The sequence below is a fragment of the Podarcis pityusensis genome, assembly GCF_964106645.2.
Source record: "Podarcis pityusensis genome assembly, chromosome: 4".
NCBI lineage: Eukaryota > Metazoa > Chordata > Lepidosauria > Squamata > Lacertidae > Podarcis > Podarcis pityusensis.
In genome coordinates this window covers 40,612,574-40,633,210 of record NC_138027.1, presented here as the reverse complement: position 1 = coordinate 40,633,210, position 20,637 = coordinate 40,612,574, and the positions used below count along the sequence as shown (strand labels likewise).

Here is a 20,637-nt window from a genome sequence, read left to right as displayed (position 1 = left end):
CCATACATTTAGAACATGTTAACAGTCATGGCTTCCCCCAAAGAATTCTGGGAACTGTACTTTTGTTAAGGGTGATGGGACCTGTTGCTCTGTGGGGAGTCTCCTAACAACTCTCACCCTCCTTAAAACAAACCCCAGTATTCTTTGGTGGAAAGACATGACTTTAAGCGCATGGTGTGGATGTGACCTAAACCAAAATAAAGGAATTACTGTATTTTTCGCTCCATAGGGCGCACCGGACCATAGGGCGCATCTAGTTTTGGGAGGCGGAAAACAAGAAAAACTTATTCTGAACCCCAGAAGCCAGAACAGCAAGAGGGATCTGGCTTCTGGGATACCGTGTGGCTGTTCTGGCTTCTGGGATAACCGTGCCAAGCCTCTTCAGGGCAGCGGGATGAAGGCTCCCCCTGCCCGAAGAGGCTGCGCAGGGCTAAAGCAGAAGCCAGGACAGGCGCGTCGCTGAAGGAGCGCTGCGCCTTCTCTGCGCAGAGAGGGAGAAGGCGCAGCGGCCTTCAGTGAAGCTGGAGAAGGAACAGAAGGGGACCCTTCTGTTCCTCCTCCGGCTTCGCTGGACAGGCGCGCCGCTCAAGGGGTGCTGCGCCTTCTCTCTCTCTGCGCAGCGCCTCTCCTTCACAGGAGAGGTGCCGCGCAGGGAGGGAGAAGGCGCAGCGCCCTTCAGCGAAGCTGGAGAAGGAACAGAAGGAGACCCTTCTGTTCCTCCTCCGGCTTCGCTGCACAGGCGCGCCGCGCAAGGGGCGCTGCGCCTTCTCCCTCTCTGCGCACAGGAGAGGCACTGCGCAGAGAGGGAGAAGGCGCAGCGCCCTTCAGCGAAGCTGGAGAAGGAACAGAAGGAGACCCTTCAGTTCCTCCTCCGGCTTTGCTGGACTGGCTCGCCGCTCAAGGGGCGCTGCGCCTTCTCCCTCTCTGCGCACAGGAGAGGTGCTGCGCAGAGAAGGAGAAGGCACAGCGCCCTTCAGCAAAGCTGAAGAAGGAACAGAAGGAGACCCTTCTGTTCCTCCTCCGGCTTCGCTGGAAAGGCGCGCCACTCAAGGGGCGCTGCGCCTTCTCCCTCTCCGCGCAGCGCCTCTCCTTCACAGGAGAGGCGCTGCGCAGAGAGGGAGAAGGCGCAGCGCCCTTCAGCGAAGCCGGAGAGGGAACAGAAGGAAACCCTTCTGCTCCTCCTCCGGCTTCGCATGACAGGCGCGTTGCTGAAGGGGCGCTGCGCCTTCTCCCTCTCTGCGCAGCACCTCTCCTGTGAAGGAGAGACGCTGCGCGGAGAGAGAGAAGGCACAGCGCCCCTTCAGCGAAGCCGGAGAAGGAACAGAAGGAGAGCCTTCTGTTCCTCCTCCGGCTTCGCTGGAAAGGCGCGTCGCTGCGAAGCGGGAGAAGGAACAGAAGGAGACCCTTCTGCTCCTCCTCCGGCTTCGCATGACAGGCGCGTTGCTGAAGGGGCGCTGTGCCTTCTCTCTCTCCGCGCAGCGCCTCTCCTTCACAGGAGAGGCGTGGCGCAGAGAGGGAGAAGGCGTAGCGCCCTTCAGCGAAGCTGGAGAAGGAACAGAAGGAGACCCTTCTGTTCCTCCTCCGGCTTCGCTGCACAGGCGCGGCGCGCAAGGGGCGCTGCGCCTTCTCCCTCTCTGCGCACAGGAGAGGCGCTGCGCAGAGAGGGAGAAGGCGCAGCGCCCTTCAGCGAAGCTGGAGAAGGAACAGGAGACCCTTCTGTTCCTCCTCGGGCTTCGCTGGACTGGCTCGCCGCTCAAGGGGCGCTGCGCCTTCTCCCTCTCTGCGCACAGGAGAGGTGCTGCGCAGAGAGGGAGAAGGCGCAGCGCCCTTCAGCGAAGCTGAAGAAGGAACAGAAGGAGACCCTTCTGTTCCTCCTCCGGCTTTGCTGGAAAGGCGCGCCGCTCAAGGGGCGCTGCGCCTTCTCCCTCTCTGCGCAGCACCTCTCCTGTGAAGGAGAGGCGCTGCGCGGGGAGAGAGAAGGCACAGCGCCCCTTCAGCGAAGCCGGAGAAGGAACAGAAGGAGACCCTTCTGTTCTTCCTCCGTCTTCGCTGGACAGGCACGCCGCTCAAGGGGCGCTGCGCCTTCTCCCTCTCTGCGCACAGGAGAGGTGCTGTGCAGAGAGGGAGAAGGCGCAGCGGCCTTCAGCGAAGCTGAAGAAGGAACAGAAGGAGACCCTTCTGTTCCTCCTCGGGCTTCGCTGGACAGGCGCGCCGCTCAAGGGGCGCTGCGCCTTCTCCCTCTCTGTGCAGCGCCTCTCCTTCACAGGAGAGGTGCCGCGCAGAGAGGGAGAAGGTGAAGCGCCCTTCAGCGAAGCTGGAGAAGGAACAAAAGGAGTCCCTTCTGTTCCTGCTCCGGCTTCCAGGTCAGGCGCCTCGCCGCGAAGCCGAGGAGCCTGCATTCGCTCCATAGGACGCACACACATTTCCCCTTCATTTTTGGAGGGGGAAAAGTGCGTCCTATAGAGCGAAAAATACGGTAACAGTTGGTGGTGGACGGGAGCAGAGAGGAGTAAAATGGACTCTACTGTCATTGCCAGTAGAATCTGTTTCTCACAATGAGTACTCACCTTCACTACTTGTCTGATTGAACCAACTCTGAAGTTCTTTTGATGTTTCTCATTGTGAGGATTCAATAGATCATGCAGCATCTCCTCTCCTTCTTCTAGAACATATTTCTCACCCAGGAATCCTGGTTTCTCATACATAATCCAGCTATATTAAAAAATAAGCACAACACTGTAAACATGCTACCAAGAGGTAGCTAACATAGCACCAATACTAGTAAGAAGCATGGTTAATTTTATTACGAATTGTATTATTTCTTTACCATATACAGTTGTATTTTGGAAGTTGAACAGAATCCGTTCCGGAAGTCCGTTCGACTTCCAAAACGTTTGGAAACCAAAGCGTGGCTTCTGGTTGGCTGCATCCAATCAGAAGCCGCAGAAGCCCTGCCAGACATTTGATTTCCAAAAATAGTTCGCAAGCAGTCATTTCTGGGTTTGTGGCGTTCGGGAGCCAAAACATTCAATAACTAAGCTGTTCAAAAACCAAGGTATGACTGTATGCTGAAACACATACACACATAGAGCAACAGTGGTCAGCAGGGTGGCACAGGCAGAGCAGGGTGGCTCACCAGCCTTCCCAACGCTGAGTGTGTCTGCCAGTTCCTGAGAGGGGGAAGGGTGAGACAGGGGAAGCTCTGTGCGGTGTAGATGCACTGGCAGGAACCTTGCATTGCATCCCTGTGACTCCCCTCTCCCCCTCTCAGGATCCAGCAGCAACACTCTGTTGGGGAGGTAGGTGAGCAAAGTCCTGCCAACCACTACTGACTCGGAGGCTACTTTATAAACTGAGCTTTATAAATTGTCATCTGAAATTTGTGCAATTAGAAATCCTTCTGGAGATGGTACAAACTATTTCTAACATGGTTTGCAAGTAATATACATTAGCAAAGTGCTTGTCATCATGAGGAGTGGACATCTATAAATAGACACAGTCTCCAAAGTCTGATAAAATGCAGGGGAAACATTCAACATTAAAAGTTTCCAAATGGTGCACGGCCCTGGAGTGGGATTGCTTGTCACTACTGATGCCACAGGAAATATCCGAGATGTTTCCATAATGCTCATGAGTTTCATGTAGCACTCCAAGTCACATTTTTTCCAGGAGCTTTCTTTACCAAACAAACACTACTTTAGGGGAAGATGTGGATCCTCCCCAGTCCCCAAACAACTACTGTTTAACAAAGTGATAATTTGGGGAAGCATTTAATGCTCCATTTTTTAACAACTCCACTAACAACTCTCAATGCAATGATGCTATGTAAAGGAATCATGCAAGTATGTCTTTCTTTTTAATTTCAATTTCATTGTTAGTATAAAATAACACATTCCGTATCACAAATTCAGTTTTTCAAATGGAAAGAACACAGGAAGTTGCCTAATACTGAATTGGACCACTTGTCTTTCTAATTCAATATTATTTACTAAGTATTATTATTCACAGAGTATTGTTTATTGGCAGCAGCAACCCAGGGTTACAGACAGGGTATTCCTAGGATTTAATCTGGAACTTCTTGCATGCAAAGCATGTACTCTATCACTGAGCTATGGCCCTTCTTTTATAGTTTATACCTTTTAAAGAATATTTATATGATTTATAACTTTGGAAAATATGCCTTACTTTGGCATAAGCCAATAAAAATGTTGTTTGTGTTGTTGATTTTTTAGTCTAATGTACTTGGTTAATTTCATCATTATGTGTATCAATACAATTCAGCTTCATATTCAGCAATATTAAGAACAGATACTGTTTTCCAAAGCTTAGGAAGATATAGTCTTGTAGCTATAATCATGTAAGATGGGTTGGGAACTTTTTTCAGACTGTGGGCCACATTACTTCAGTGGAAAGCTTTCAGAGCCCACATCCCTGCGGTGGGTGGAGCCAGACAAACATTTTTTAGTAAAAGTAAAAATAAAATAAAATAGAAGAACCAATATGGGTGTCTTACAAGTAATCATTTCTATTGCTTAGTAAACTTACAAAGTCATCAAAAATGGAAATAAATACACATTTCTTTATGACGCTTCCACCACTTGTTATTCAGTATACTATTTCTTTTATTATGTTTCAAAGGTGTACCTGGATACAGTCATACCTCGGGTTACAGACGCTTCAGGTTGTGCGTTTTTGGGTTGCGTACCACGCCGAACCTGGAAGTACCGGAACGGGTTACTTCCAGGTTTTGGCACATGTGCAGAAGCACTAAATCGCACTTTGTGCATGAGCACCAAATTGCGACCCGCGCATGTGCAGTCTCGGCGCTGTGGGTTGCGAACGTGCCTCCCACACAGATCACGTTCGCAACCCGAGCGACCACCATACCTTAAACCATTTTCCTGCACATGAACCCACTACAATTTTTTTTTCAAAATTCCCAAATATATTCACATGCCTCAAATATGATGTTCTATAAATTAGCATACACTTGTTTACTTTATCTTCTTTGCAATAGAAATGCAACAGTATTTTATACAGTTCAGATAAGACATATTTTTAAATTTCAGATTAACATTTTTCAAAAACTGAGCATTCAAAACTGAACATTCCCTTAAATTAGGGAAACTTGCGGCCCTCCAAATATTGCTGGACTGTAACTCCCATTATCCCTGGCTATGGGCATGTGGCTGGTGTGTGGGAGCTGGAAATCAACAATATATGGAGGGCCACAGGTTGGCTATCCCCGCCTTAACTGATAAATTTGTATTTTTATTTATTTCTCTATCGAATCCACAAAACTGTACTTATTCAAACAATGGAAAAGCAGCAAGTGTTCATTAAAATATTAATTTCATTATAGGATGACAATTAACTACAATATAGTTAACTTTTGCACACTTCAGGAACCTTATTTATCTTCACTAAAATCAGGTACATAAATAACAGCCACTTCACCCATAAAGTGCATGTTCCTTACCATCCTCTGACAACTCTGATCAGTGCTTCTTTTGAAAACACCCAGGCTGTAGCATCTACCACATCATGGTAAATTTCAATTGTGTTGCCGTGAACATCACAAATAACCATCTGAAATGACATGCCATGGTGTTAAGGAAACACTAGCAAATTCAGTTTCCCATATATAACAAATATTCTGCTTGTTGTGTTTAGTTTTATAAAGGCTTTAAGGTCTTTGTCATGTTTACTTCATGGGACTTGCTTCAAAGTATACAGGACTGCAGTCTACACCCAATTAAAAAATCAAACGGGTCATCCACAAATCATTTACATTAGTATATTATCACTGGTTTAAATGGAGCAAAATCAGTGAAAGTTGGATTATACTTTTCATATTAAATTAACTAATCAAAGTTTTTATTAGTTGTTTGCTCTAGCCAACAACTACATTCAAGGAAAAAGTAGAATCTAGCAGCCAATCATCTTAATTACATCCAAGGAAAATGCAGAATCTTTCTACCTACCTACCTACCTACCTAATCTATCTATCTACTTTCCATTGCTTCACTCAAATGTACATGGCAAAACAGTCAATATCTCATACTTGCTTATACGGTGAAAAGGTCATACTCACTTTCCCTGGTCTTTGATTGCATTTGAGTCCTTCCCTGCCAACAAGACACTGAAAGTGAAACGAGGAAATAATTATTTAAGTGCTATAATGAACCAACAATAGATATTTTTAAGCAGTATGACTTTAAGGTAGGGATAGCTATCCTCATGGCTTCCAAATGCTGTGGGACTTGAATGGTGTGTAATAACTACTGACCAGTTACAAATACCCCTTTTTCAGGGTTAGGTAGTGCAGAGGACAGTGGCAGAGCAACTGCAAGTGGTCCTAGATGACACAGATTATCTGGATCCACGTCAATTGGGCTCAGGCCTGGTTTTAGAAGTTAATTGCCCTTGGCTGACTCAAGGATTAGGTTTATTGAGAGAGGGTCAGGGGGAGTGTGACCCTGTTGCTCTTACTCTCAGTGGCTTTTGATACTACAGTGGTACCTCTGGTTATGAACGCTTCTGGTTATGCAAGCTTTGGGTTACGAGCTCCGCTAACCTGGAAGTAGTTGCTCCTGGTTGCGAACTTTGCCCCAGGATGTGAGCGGGAGGCGCCATTAGCAAAAGCACACCTCTGGATAAGAATGGTTTCAGCTTAAGAACAGACCTCCGGAACAAATTAAGTTCGTAACCAGAGGTACCACTGTATTGACCATTGGATAGGTATCAGAGGCCCTATGTTACATTGGTTCTATTCATAACTGTGCAATCGACTCCAGAGAGTAGATTTAAGAACATGTTCCTTGGCCCCCTTGGACTTGCTCTCTGGGGTTACATCTATGGATGACACACAGATCTATTTCTCCACAGCATCTGAATCAGGTGTGTGGCTGTGCTAGCCAGCGGAAGAATGCAAGATTAGACTGGATGAGTTTGACTCCTGGGAAGGTAAAGCCTCTGGGGGTAGGTGGCTCCTGTGTTTGTAAGATACGCCAACTGCCTGTTCCATATGGGGTTGCACTCCCTCTGAAGGAGCAGGTACATAGCTTAGGGTACATCTTGGTCCTTAGAGGCAAAAGTGTCCTCTGAAGATTAGAGTGCCTTTTACCAGGTTTATACGGTATGCCAGCTATGCCTGTATCTGGAATACAGAATAGCCCAGCCACTGTAATCACTGATAGCCTTGATACTGCAATGCGCTCTGGTCCAGATGCTACAGCTACTGCACAATGCAGCAGACACACTGCTGAAGAGGGCAAATAATCAATGTCGTGCGAACACTCTGCTAAAACATCTGCACTGGATACCCATATGTTACAAGGGTCATCAAGTCCAACTGCTAGTATCCAGTAGGTGGATGTGGAGCAACTGTCTGTGCATTTTCTGTTAAATTAAATAGTAATATTTTTCATTAGTGGTGAAAATCAGTACTGACAAGCTTGAGTGGAAACTTATTACAAGTGTTTGAAAATACAAGATTGGTATATCAAATAAAAACCTGATCGTAAAGCTTTCAGCACAAACATGGGTGATGCCCTAAGAAAGAATGAACTTTTGAGACATCATTAAAAATGGTCATAAAGGTGTCTGGAGCTAATGTTGATTAAACATTAGTAAGTCTATGATTCCTGACCTGTGTGGCTCTTTATGTTAATACAAAACACTTTCCTCATATTATTCAATAGAAGATGAGGGGACCTTATAGTCTTTGGTGCAGCACACATGGAAACATAAACATATGTGCCAATATATTCTTACCCTTATTTTAAGATTCATGCATGAAGTTTCCTTCCCTCACCCTACCTCACCTTGCTGGGGAAGAACAGGCAAGAAAGAGATGAGTGTTCTACTTCGCATTTCTGCTAAGTGAAATTCATCATCTTTCTTTTCACCTGGCTAGTGTACTGTGATTCCCCTCTACACTGGGTGAACTGAAAGAATGTAATTTTCCACACTATGTCTGTAAACTGCCCCCAGACAACAGCCCATGAATATAAGAAATCCTCTCTCTCCACAATGTGTTTATCCCAAAGATTGGTGTTTATGCCTATTGCCTCGGCTTAATTATTACGTGAACATAACCTCAACAATAACTGTGTTAGTAACAAAACCAAAACTGAAATATCTGGCACAATTAAAACATGAACACGCTCATACAAATACATGTAAATGTATGTGTGTATGTACACCTACAACCCCACCCCACTATGCTCCTTTAATAGTTTCCTTACACATATAAAATTAATGAAAAGCACCTTACCACTTGAAAAGCTGCTGGTTTTTGCAAGCCACTTCTTTCAGGCTGCTGGTCCTTTGGCACCAAAACACTCCTAAATCGAGTTCCCTTCTTGCTAGAATAAGTTCTTGAACTCTGCAGACTTTCATAGTATATACTCTTTGAAGAAGAACTTATGTCACGATCAGATTTTTGTAAAAGCTGAGCTGAAGGCATTGAGCTTAAAGATAAGGTCTCTTCTGCATTAAGTGCCTCCTTAGAAAGAAAACGTGAGTATCTCCTCTCATGACTGTTTTCTGGGACTGCTGTGCACAAGCTGTTTGGCCCCTGACTGGAAAGATAGGCTTCTTTTTCATCCTCTAGTTTGTTTTCTTCACAAATATTCTCTTCCTCTTCTTCATTACACTGGCTGCTAGATCTTAACCGTTCAGACACTGACTGAAGAAGTGATAAGACTGACAAGGATTGGTTGGCTCTTTCAATGGGATTACCTTCTGGTGAGACATCAGCGGACAGCAAGTCCTCTTGAGAACTGTCATCTTCATATATAGGAGACAAAGAGAAAGGGTAAACACTGAATCGCTTTGCTTCCACTGTCACAAATGCTTCTGAAGAAAGATTGTTTAATTGGTTGCTCTGTTCACAAGGGTGGACAGACTCAAGTTTGCCTTTTACAGTTTCACACATAAGATAATGTTGATTATTATCCAGGGAATGGTCAGGAGGGGATGATAAGGGATGATCTGGTTCTTCTGTTGAAAAGAAATAGCTTTCATCTTGAAGAGCACCTTCATACAATATGGTGAAAGAACTGCTGTCCAGCTCTTCTGGTGGAGAAGCAGCAAATAACTTGGGGGATTTCTCTCCATTTCCACAATCATCATCAACATCCAGATAATATTCCTTGAGCGCTGTTAAACCTGTCTCAACGACTGCTTCTTCCTTAAAGAAAAAATCTGAGTTCAAGCCCATCTTTGCTGAGCTGTTCATTACAGATCGTTCAGACATATTGAACTGGGTGCCAAATTTATAAGCATTCTGTGGCACTGGGTAAGCTTTCGTCATTTTACCACAGACCTTTTCACTTTCTATTTCATAATATTTTTCACTTGGTTCCTCTCTTACAACTTCTGCAGAGTCACCCTCTTTAAAAACATATTCAGGCAGATTCTTCCCTAGATTATTTCCAAGTGAATCTAAAGGGCCAAATGGTGGCAAATGCACTTTATCCATTACAGTTTCTTCATTTATTGAATATGAGGAATATTCAGATTCATCATCAATTGTCCACTTTGTTTCCTCACTGGCATCTGTCATGCCCATAGTACAATTGACATGTTTACTGTTTTTGCCATTGACTGTAGGAGGGCTGCATTCTAGTGTAGCTGTGGGATCAGACCAGTCATTTTCATTTTTCTGTTCTCCACCTGTTATTTCTTTGTGGTCGTCTTTAATATAAATATACAAAGATGCTGAGGAGTTTGCTACTTTACCTTCATTGATTATATTGCATACTGAAGTTCCATATATTGGACTTAAATTTAAAGGTTCTTCAGTTATTTTGGGAAGTTTAGCTGTTAATTCAGTATCAGTAGTAAGCTTCTTTGATGCTTCAATGTTGGACTTAAGGGCTGAATTTTGAAGAATGCCATTGCTCAGATGGTCCTCATGCTGATTATATGTCACTTTTCGTATGGCTGCATTAATAACATCATCAATTATTTCTTTTGCTTTTAGTGCTATTGAACTATGTAGGTCAATTTTATCTGTAATGTCAAATGGTATTTTTTCATCTTTAATATTTGTGCCAAGTGTGTCTTTTGCTTTAACTTCAGAAAGCTTTCTGATACAACCCTCATTAAAATGCTTTAATGATGAATTCCTTGACTGCATTTCTTTTGATTCTGACAGCATTTTTCTATTTTTCTGATCTTTTTGAAGGCTGAGCCCTAATAAATTGTCCTTAATGTCATTAGTCTGGCAGACGCCAGCTGCTTGCTTTGATCTTATTTCTTCTATGGCTAAACGCAGAACTGCATCAACTATTTCATCAGCCTTTTTGAGCAAAACAGTTAAGTCTTGGGATTTAATTTGTACTTGCCTTCCTGTTTCAACATCATTCAGTGCTTCCTCGGAAAACTGACTGCTTGATTCTGTAAACAAAGTTGTAATTGCTTGATCACCCATTTCAAAGGTGTTCGAATTAGAATTAGCAGCAGCAGCAGCAGCAGCAGCAGCAGCAAGGTAGTGAAGATTTAGCTGGCCTGAAGTTCTTTGCTCCTCTTTTCTCTGCTGTGTAGTGAAAGACATTCCTAGTACAATCTTTACAGGTTCTGTAGCTTCCACATCACAGGCAACTGGGGACAAGAATGGGACTGGGTACTCTGCTTCTGACACTGATTTAGAGTGTAGACTATTTGGTTTATATTTAGGTGAAACCTTGCCCTTCTTTTCTTCAGAATCAATAGGAAGAGAATGATTCTTGTCTAAAACAAAATCTGATGTTTCACAGGCAGGAGAACTAAGCTTTGAGCTATCTTTAAAGCAAGTAATGGGTGACACAGGCTTGAAAGTATATAAATTTTCAAATGCAGAAACAGGAAGATCCTCTTTTGCCAGGTTAGATCTAGAGTCTACCAAGCAAGAGGCAGACATATCCTTCATTTCTTCAGAGCGCAGTAAAATCTCACTTCTACTATCAGCAATTTCAGCAGTGTCAAAGGTAAGCTTAGTTTCAGGAATGCTTTCAGATTCCAAAAAAGTACCAGGATCTTGACCTGCACACCCAGATTCAGCAGCAATAAGAAGGCTCCCAGGTCCACAGTCCTCTGACTTTGAGATAACTTGGTTATTTTCACATGTAGAGGCAGAACAACATATTTTAACATTGATAGTCCCAGCAGAATCACTTAGAGACTGGTTAGTGCAATCCTGTTTATCAGCCAAAGAAGCCCCCAACAAACTGTGATCTTCAGAATTAAGGACAGGTTTAGACACAGCGTCCAAAACGATTTTGCTATCTCCAGAAATGAAAGAGTTACCGACCAAGATGCTTAACGGAGAAGAAGGAAATGATAAATAACTGTTTTCTTCTGATTTGACAACAGGAGGAGAGATCTCGGGGAAGCATGTCTCTTTAGAAGAAGAGGCAGGAGGTAGAACTATTGTGATGTCCTCTTTAGTTTCATAAGCCATTTTTGCTTCAGTTTGATTTTTTATTTCATCAACTAATGGATCATTTTTTTGTGCAGATATCACAACTTCTGCAGTTTTAAGAAGTGATGGAATAGGTTTGGCCACTGTAGTAGTGCCTGTGTTGCTTTTAAGTTCTGAGTTCTCTAATTTGATGGGCTTGGTTTTGTCTTCAGCGAGAGGAAGAGGACTATCTAAACCGGTCAATGTTTCGATCAGAGTTTCATCTTCAACTCTCTCAGAAATATGGCAGTTGTCATCTTTAGCCTCAAGGATAAGAGGGGCACCATCCATAGTGCCCACAGCCTCCTCAGTGCTGGAATCACCTGTTTCTAAGGCAGCTGATGCCACTCGAGACACCACATTTTCATATTCAGCAGCTAACAAAGATGTGTTGGCATGGTTTACCTCAGTTGCATTAGGAGAAGCACCTGTCATTCTAACATGGTCAAATTGTGTCACAGGCACATACAAATTATCAATGGTAAAATTATTAGTTCCATTCTCAGACATCATGGGGAAGTTATGATTGTTTTGTACATCTGTAAGTACCATGGACTCAGTGGCCTCTTCACACTTTAGATCGCTTTTGCCAAATATATCTACATTTTGAACCATTTCTTTGGATTGGACTGAAGCAAGCATACCGACTCCTGCTGATATATCACCTTTTTTGCAATTTGTATCCTGCAACACCAACTCCAATTCTTCTCCAACCTTTTGTTCATGGAGAGGTAAGTGTCCATCTGGTGAAATGATCTGCATTTTTTTCTCGTTCTGCTCTGTCACTTTTTGGTGTGATTCTTCAGTTTCACTTTCTACCCTGCTAACTGCCTGTCCCCTACCTATAATACTATTCAAATGCAATGTTTGGTTCTCTGCTTTTAGTTTGAATTGATCCTCAGTCCAACTATTGCAGGGACCTTTGTTTTCTAGCAACTGTTGCTCATTATCACCTAAGTCTACTTTGGGGTGCGAAAAAAACTCCTCTTGCATTGTCTCTTTTGTTTCTGTGTTAGAAAAAGCGCAAAACTGCATTCCTTTTTGAAAGCCAACAGTGGTAGCATTGATTGACTGAATCTCCATTTGTATTTCCCCTAACACCTCCTCCCTATTTTCAAGCAATCTGCTATTTTCTGAACTCATACTAACAGCATCTCTATTCTGGCAACTGAAATTGGCTTTCTTTTGCAACAGTGTTGGCTCCAACAGAAGGTTCCTATTAAGTTCTGGTGTGCTGGAAACTGCTGTATGTTTCACAGAAACTAGTTCCTCAATGCAATTTTTGATTGTTTCCATTTCTGTCAACGAGGTAATTTTGTTCTTCAGTTCTTTGTGTTCACAATTGCCCAAGACATCCAGAGAATTTCCCCCCAAATCCATTTCTGCCAAAAATACGTTTGCTTGTGAATCCTTTGTGTCATCGTTAGTCTTAGGTCCCGAGTTTGTTTTCAACGAAGATTCTTTCTTTGTTGTAGTAGTTTCTGAGTCTGGAAGGCTTACAGTCCTGTTTTCTTTGTTTTTGGCTGTAGTGCTATTAATGCTGGTTGAGGTTTGTTTTTCTTGCTCCAATTCCGCTTGTTTCTTAAGCAATTGCTTAATTCTTGCAGAACCTCGATATGTTGCATAAGTAACGGCAGGTGCACCCAGCTCACATTCTGTTTTCCTGGAACAGAAGAAATATCATTATTGGAACATTAGCAAAAGCTCCTAGGCATACTCAGTTTTATAAAATGAAATTTTAAACAGACACAGAAAGATTAGTACAATAGGCACTGGTCTCTTTTATTTCAAAAATCTAAAGCAATGTTTCTACTTTGAAGAATCTTGCTGGATCAGACCAAAGTCTACTCTAGGCCAGCGCCCTGTTCTCACAGGGGCCAACCAGATGCTTATGGGAAACCCACAAACAGGACAAAAGTGCAATAGCTCTCTCCCACTTATGGCCCCTTGCAACTGGTATTGCCTCTGATACTGAAGGAATTATAGCCATCATGATTAATAGTTATTTCCCACCACCACCCGTCAAAATACTCAAATGTATAATATATATATGCCATTACAGGTGTAATTAGTGGAGATTTTTAAATAGCTATTGACTCATAGTACCACTGAGGAGAAGGCTTTGTGGGTCATCATGTCCAACCCCTGGCAGACACATGTATGTAAAGCTATTTTTGTCAAATAATTGTGTCCTAACTACAGTGATCTGCACCCTTGGATGAGGTTTGCAGATGAAAGCAGTTCACTTTATCCACTTTACATTGTTTTAGATTATAAAAGGATCAACAAAATCCTCAAAAGTACCATTTGCCTGTCTCTTTCTGAAAACGTTCATGTTACCCTAATTGCTTGTCAGGGCCGGGGCACCTGTGGCTCTCTGGAAGTTGGACTACAACCTCCAACATTCCTGACTATTGGCCATACTGGCTGGGGCTGATGGGAGCTGGAGTCCAACAACACTTGGAGGGCCTCAGGTTCCCCACCTGATCCATGTAGCGATTTAAAGTAATGGTCTACCATTAGAGCTCAGAAACAGTTCTGAGTCTTTCCTCCTGGAGATAAGTGGAATACTTGGACTTGGTCAAATGTCAGATACAGTCTGTTGTGTTCGTGTGCATTTATGATCCACTGAAAATTTTAATTAAAAGTATATGATGGCTGTGTATCTGTAAGTAAGGCCTGTTTCCTTTACCATTTAACTCAGGACTGATTCACACATACATATATGCTACACAGCATCTTGTCACTTCAGTGTATCATTCAATGACTTATTCATGGAAAAACAGACTCTATTTAAAATTATGGTATGAGGTGATACAAAAGTCCTGTCTATAGTATTTAATCATTGGTGCTAACTGTATACATGCAAGCCATCAGTAAGTTACTGGGTGACGAGCAAGTGTCTTTGAACTGAGATCCAACTAGATGTGAAACTGAGAGAAATGGTGCCACATGTAAAAGAGAGAGAGTGTTACTGCAATTGGAGTGAATGTTGGATTCATTTGAGGACTACACATTGTGACCAGACTGTGGCATGGCTCTCCATATCACTGTAAACCCAAGAGCAGAAGCACTGCAAATTAAACTACAATTTGGCTGTGCCTGAAGCAATCAGATGGCCACTTCAGAACAAAGTCAAACCTCATCATGAGCCCCATGTGGCATGTTAGAAGTGTCATATGAATCAGCAGCTCTATGAAGGCTACAAAGAAACTGGTGCTTTTCTGCTATGTATACTTGCCATCTGGATGTAATCTTTAGAGGTTATCTGTGGGACTAATGTCATTTTATACATGAATTAAAGCCTTTTAATCTCTCACTCTCAAGGAAAAAAATGAATTTTATAAGACTAAACATGTGTTATAAGACCAAGGGGATATGAAGCAAATATGACATTTTTCTTGTGCATACAGTTTAAAAGCCCAGTTAATTCTAATCGGTGAAATACAAATGCAGCAGGGACAGATTATCAGTACATTATTCAGGTGCCATTCTTAGTCTCCAGAGGGGGGAAAGCAGATTATATATTCCAACAGCACCATCTGTCTATCCACTTCAGAGCTGCTCCAGACATTTAAGTCTTCTATGGCCAAGGTTTTGCCTTCCCTGTGGAATGCCACAGCACCAATACGAAAAGGCCAACATTTGAAAGAGATTATTATATATAAAATGGCATGGTTTTTTAAAAAAAGATATTGAGCCTTTTGTTTTTATTATTGTTCCCAGAGATTTTTGCATTCATGATTCAATTCATAACCAATATTCTACTATTATTTTAAGGTACACGAAATATATCTACAATGCCATGACCAGAAAGTTTATTCTAAACTCATTTTTCATTCCGTTTACAGTAAATCAATGCACTTAAATTGCTGAGATTCCTAGAAAGCAAAGTATAATTCTCCATTGGTATTGACAAGGGCCAAACCATGGAGTGCTAAGTTTCTTTATACTTGTTTATTACTCAGCACTTCTTACAGTGAGGTACAGAGAAGCATCCATCCTCATTTACTCGTTTGCTTAATCACCAATACTGCCAGCAGATACACTAAATTACAGCCTTCTACTGTAGCACAGTAATTGTAGACTACAGACATTAATTTATAGAAAAAAAGCCCATCTGAAGAAGATTGGGTGAAGGATTAGAGGAGGTGAATGATCCACAAGAAGTAAGGACTGCCTCTCTCCTTTCCATTTCCAGCAGCAGCTGCTGTTCAAAGTGCCCGGAATAGAGAAGACTACACATGGAGATAAGGAAGAATGTAGCCACATGTGCTATGCGCACATGAAAAAGAAAAAAAGAACCATAATCTTTGGGCTGGAAATGCTGGCATGGCCACCACCAACCTGCAAAGTATCACATAAACTTAATCAGCTCAACACACTCTGTAAATATATTATCTATTTTAATAAAAGTACAATTGTTCTGAGCTACCAAGAAAGGGAATTATAGAATTTAAAGTTCAGATTGACAAATTCTATTTAGCTCGAGCAGGGAAGGAGCAAATTAGTTTACAGGGGGAAATGAGCATCCAGCACAATTCATAGCCAAAGCTATGCCATGGCAGCCCTGAATGATGCAGTCAACAATGCAACATGGGAAAGAAAATCCTGATCGTGAAGAAAGCCCTGCCTACATTGTCTGACTCAGATGCTTCACAACAGAACAACCATGCACCATTGTTGAATATTTCATAGCAACCTACATCCAGTTATTGTTGAATGACCTTTAAAATTGTACTAAAGAATAGGTGTAGCCAAAAAGCCAGTAATAAATGCTCTGAGTCATAGAGTTTATTGAATATATACTGTTCACTTACAATGTATTTATTACCTAAGTCAACAAAAGATATAGTTTGATATAAATAGAATAAGATGCTATGCCTTCAAAAAAAGAGTAAAAAATAAAGACATAGTTAAATGAGAAACCTTCAGAACCGAACTTTCAAACTACTGTACTAGATTATCTGTAAATATAGCACATGACCCAGGAAACTACGTGCACAAAATAAACCACTTAAATATCTCTATAAGGGTGCATAAGTTGTATACAACTGGGTATGAGGAACAAAGGAGAACAAGTAGACAATTAGAACACAAATGGCTTGTGAATGTGGAAACTGTTTGATTTTCATTGGGCAAACCACATGCATGAGGAAAATAGCTCTTCCATGTGTGAAAACGTGTTTCCACATGCATTATACATTTTCCTGGATCACAGCCTATTACTGTGAAATGCAGCCATACAGATCTTCATTTCTGTGAGTAAACACCACATGACATAAAAACATGCTGAAGATTTGAGGTTAAGACTCTGATTCAACCTAGCAGGCACAGAGGCTTGGAAAAGCAAAGAAAAGAAATGTCCTGCCAATCATTATTATTTGGTGGAGAAGGTGAAGCACTTCTCTGCCATAACAACTGCTTGGGGATTTTAGCTTTTTAGGAATGGCTCTGCATGTACAACTTTCAGTGCTGGATCAGGGAAAAGAACAGGTATGCACTACCTGTTGGCACACGTACTTCCTCAGTCGCCTAACTGGATCAAGGTGCATATGTGTACAATGCGATCGCAGATAACTAACTGTATGTTGTAAAAGAGGCGGTTAAAAGTTCAATTAATGAGCCTTATACATTGGAAGAGATGGGCTTTGTGACTTTCTGCAGCTAATCACAGTCTTGTTTTATAGCACCTAAAATTTACTAAGCTGTTGTATGCATATTGTAAACCTGTCTTGTTTTTATTTTTAAGACATGATCCAAAAGGAAAAAGGGATGGGGAGGTTAGAAGAAAACAAGGAGACTCAAGCAGCAGTTTTGCATTTTTTATAGTTCTCATAAACATCAGCTTGAATAGCTAGAGTTCAGGGAGAGCAGGAGCTAAATGGCTGCTATTCTCTTCCACTTGACGGTGTGGGCCCTGCTGTTTCATCTCTCCCTCTGCTGTACGTCAACTGGCATGGCTGCTGATAGAGAGCAGCTGAAGAAGAGGAGGTGCCAAATAATCTATGACAGAGAGGCAGGATTTGTCATACCTAAACCCCTGTGACCAATACTTATCCAGCTTGATTTTAGGAGAGAAAGTCCACAGCTTCTCTGACTATTTCACTGGCCGGTCCTTCTCCAGTTATATTTTATATTCAGACATTTAGAAAATTGCCTAAATATAAATATAATCTTAATTTATTGAAGAAATCAAGGGCTGATGTAACGCATAACCTAATTAAATTATTGCTTGTTTTACAGGCATTCACAGTGATCTATGAATTGCTGTTGCTCTTTGTTTTTCTTAAAGGCTTGGGCTTTAAGTAAGAAAGTAGTTCAGAGGTCTTTCTTAACCTATTTATGGGTTTTTCATATTTTAATTTTATTTAACAGGAATTATATACTGCTTAATTATCAAAATATTTTAAGCAGTCTGCACAAAATATAAAATACCTGAAAGCAAGTTTTACTGAAACCAATAGGACTTTCTTCCAAGTGATGGTGTTTAAGATCACATAATGAGTTTTTTTAAAACTCAATTAGCAGCCCATAGAAATAGAAATTTCTGGATTAGCATTTCAGCCAGGCCATGGAAAAGACTGTGCTCTCCTATCTCTTCCCCTGCAGCAACCAGATGGAATGGCTACTGATAGATAACATTTACAGAAGAAACCTTATCAAGATTTCCTTTGTAGCAAATGGCTCAGAGGGAATAAGAATAACATTATACAAGATCATTTAGTGGCCGATGTTTCATAATGCAGGCATTTTGATGACTCTGACTCTTGGTTAAAGTTGACCTCTAAACTTAATTGTGGAAAGCAAGCATAGAATACAAAACCTGAACTTTTAATCTTATACCAGTCCGCTTATCTCTAGCGATTCATGCCTTTCATTAGGATGTGCAAGACATTTTAATTTCACATTTGGCTTATCAATCAGTACTATAAGAGAGCAGCTTTGATTGTTATAATACGCACAGGGAACAGGAAGTGTGATTGGCTCACACTTCCTATTCTTTATACTTAAGTTATTACAGGAAGTGCAAGCCAATCACACTTGCTATTTTCTCACCTTTTTCTAATGTTTCAAATGGAGCCCCTGTATATTTCTGGTAGAAATGTTCACAGAACTGTTGTTTTTGCTGGTAGCACACCCATACCACAACACAACACAACACAACACAACACAGAGTTTCAGAGGAACAGATATTACACGTTCCACTTCATATCATTACATACATACCATATTGGCCTGAATATAAGCTTCACTTTTTTCCCAAATTCCGACCATGAAAAGTTAAAGTGTGACTTAAATTCACGACCTTACAAAAAATGGCTCTTACGATATCGCTGCTGAAACAGACATATGGTAAAACAGAATGGGTGTGAGTGCCTGCGGAATTTTAAGGGAGCAGCTTATATTGAGGTATTGGCTTTTTTTCTTTTTCCCCCTTGAATTTTAAAGGTGTGGCTTATATTCGGGTGCGGCATATATTCGGGCCAATACGGTACATTGCAAAGCAGTACACAAGCCATTTATATTTCCAGATCCTTGCAACATATAGCAACACCTGAAGTTCCTCTAAGAAAGGAGTTATTACAAGATACATGTCATGTTTAGAGCAATGTTTAAATATTTACATTTCCCATTTATAACAAATGGGAACAATAGCATTTGACTGGAAACATTTTTACTTCTTTAAACATTCAGATAATTAAATGGTACTAAACTTGCTTCGCATCATAAATACTCATCTTCCAAGAATTATGTTCTAAGAAGTGTTCTGCAAAACACTTTCGCTACTGTCCAGTTTTTCAAACAATAAGTCATTGGACTAACAACAGCTAATAAAAAGTGTCAAACATTTGTCAGGGGTGACTGCTTCAGTGAATCAACTGGCTGGGTTTGCTCAAGGGATATGTTGTCATCTGTCGCCTGCAATGTACTGCAAGCTGAACTCATGAATTCCACCTTCCTTGGCTCACAGCCTGGAAAACAGAGTCTTTTCCAACAGGGGTTACAAAATTAACCTCCGAATGCAAAGGTTCACACAGTAGCCGGATTTTCGAGTTCTGTTGCGGGGGCAGGGGGCACTTCAAGGGCATAGCTGTTAAAGAGATGTGCCACTGACTACAGAATATCTAGACCAGTGCTTCCCAATTAGCTAATTACTGAGGACCCTCCTATTTTTCAAAAGCCAAGCTTTTGAAAACTTTGATAACTCTATGGTAGTTACCTCTACCTATCTTTTTTGAACAAGATGTGGGGTAGCCCCTAATAAGCAAACGATTTTAGGTATACAAAAGGTATACAAAAAACGCAGACCATAAAATTTGTGTTATTACCAAGCAAAAGTGACAAAAATTAGTTTGAGAGGAGGCAAGGGATGGGGCTGTGGACCCCCTGGGTGTGTTCCACAGACCCCCAGGGGTCCCTGGACCCCTAATTGGGAACCATTGATCTAGACTAACAAAACCAAAACTACAATAATATTTGTGTAGGATTATCCTTCTATCTTTTTTTCCCTCTGTGCCATCCATCCCTGGCGATATATGCTGTGAGCTGCCCAGAGAGGCATATTGCATATTACTATATGCAATATGCCAATAAATTTGAAAAGCTAGTAGAAATAAATATTTGAAATCTCCTGTTACAAACACCTATGTTCATAATAGCTTCACTTTCATCAGCTCCAGGACCAAAGGTTTTCTGACATTTTCTAAATGATCCTTTCCAGGGACAGAAACATGTTGCATTAAGGATCCTTAGAGGACTGAAAAACAGGATACAAACTTATAGGATCACAGGATTGTAGAGTTCCAAGGGACCATGAGGATCATCTAGCCCAACTCCTGCAACGCCCAACATAGGGCTCGCACCCATAACCCTGAGATTAAGACCTGAGCTATTCCAGATAAGCGCAAGTTGCACTGGCCAGAAAAAGAACCTGGACCACCCATGTGGCAGGCGAGAATTCTTCCACTGAACCACCAATGCCCCGTAAACAAACAAAACAAGAACCTCCTCATACCTCAATATTAACTAAAACAAAAGCATTGCCACGTTTGCCTTTCATCTGAGTGACAACAGCATAAAAGAAAAGCTATAGTCTCTCCCCCACCCCACCCCGCACCATGGTAATGAAATGGTGGGGCACGTGCTCAGTGGTAGAGCCCATGCTCTGGTGACTGAGAAAAATC

The 20,637-nt window shown here is 41.9% G+C and overlaps 1 protein-coding gene across 1 annotated transcript in view; it reads right to left on the bottom strand.

Moving 5' to 3' along the window:
• Positions 1-20,637, bottom strand: part of CRYBG3 (crystallin beta-gamma domain containing 3) — a 63,830-nt gene that overhangs the window by 23,638 nt on the left and 19,555 nt on the right. The window contains exons 4-7 of the mRNA XM_081001476.1: positions 8,279-13,112; positions 6,095-6,142; positions 5,480-5,589; positions 2,568-2,712 (exon numbers count right to left, since the gene is read on the bottom strand). Coding sequence (XP_080857602.1) covers positions 2,568-2,712; positions 5,480-5,589; positions 6,095-6,142; positions 8,279-13,112 — 5,137 coding nt within the window. The remainder of the gene's footprint in view (positions 1-2,567; positions 2,713-5,479; positions 5,590-6,094; positions 6,143-8,278; positions 13,113-20,637) is intronic.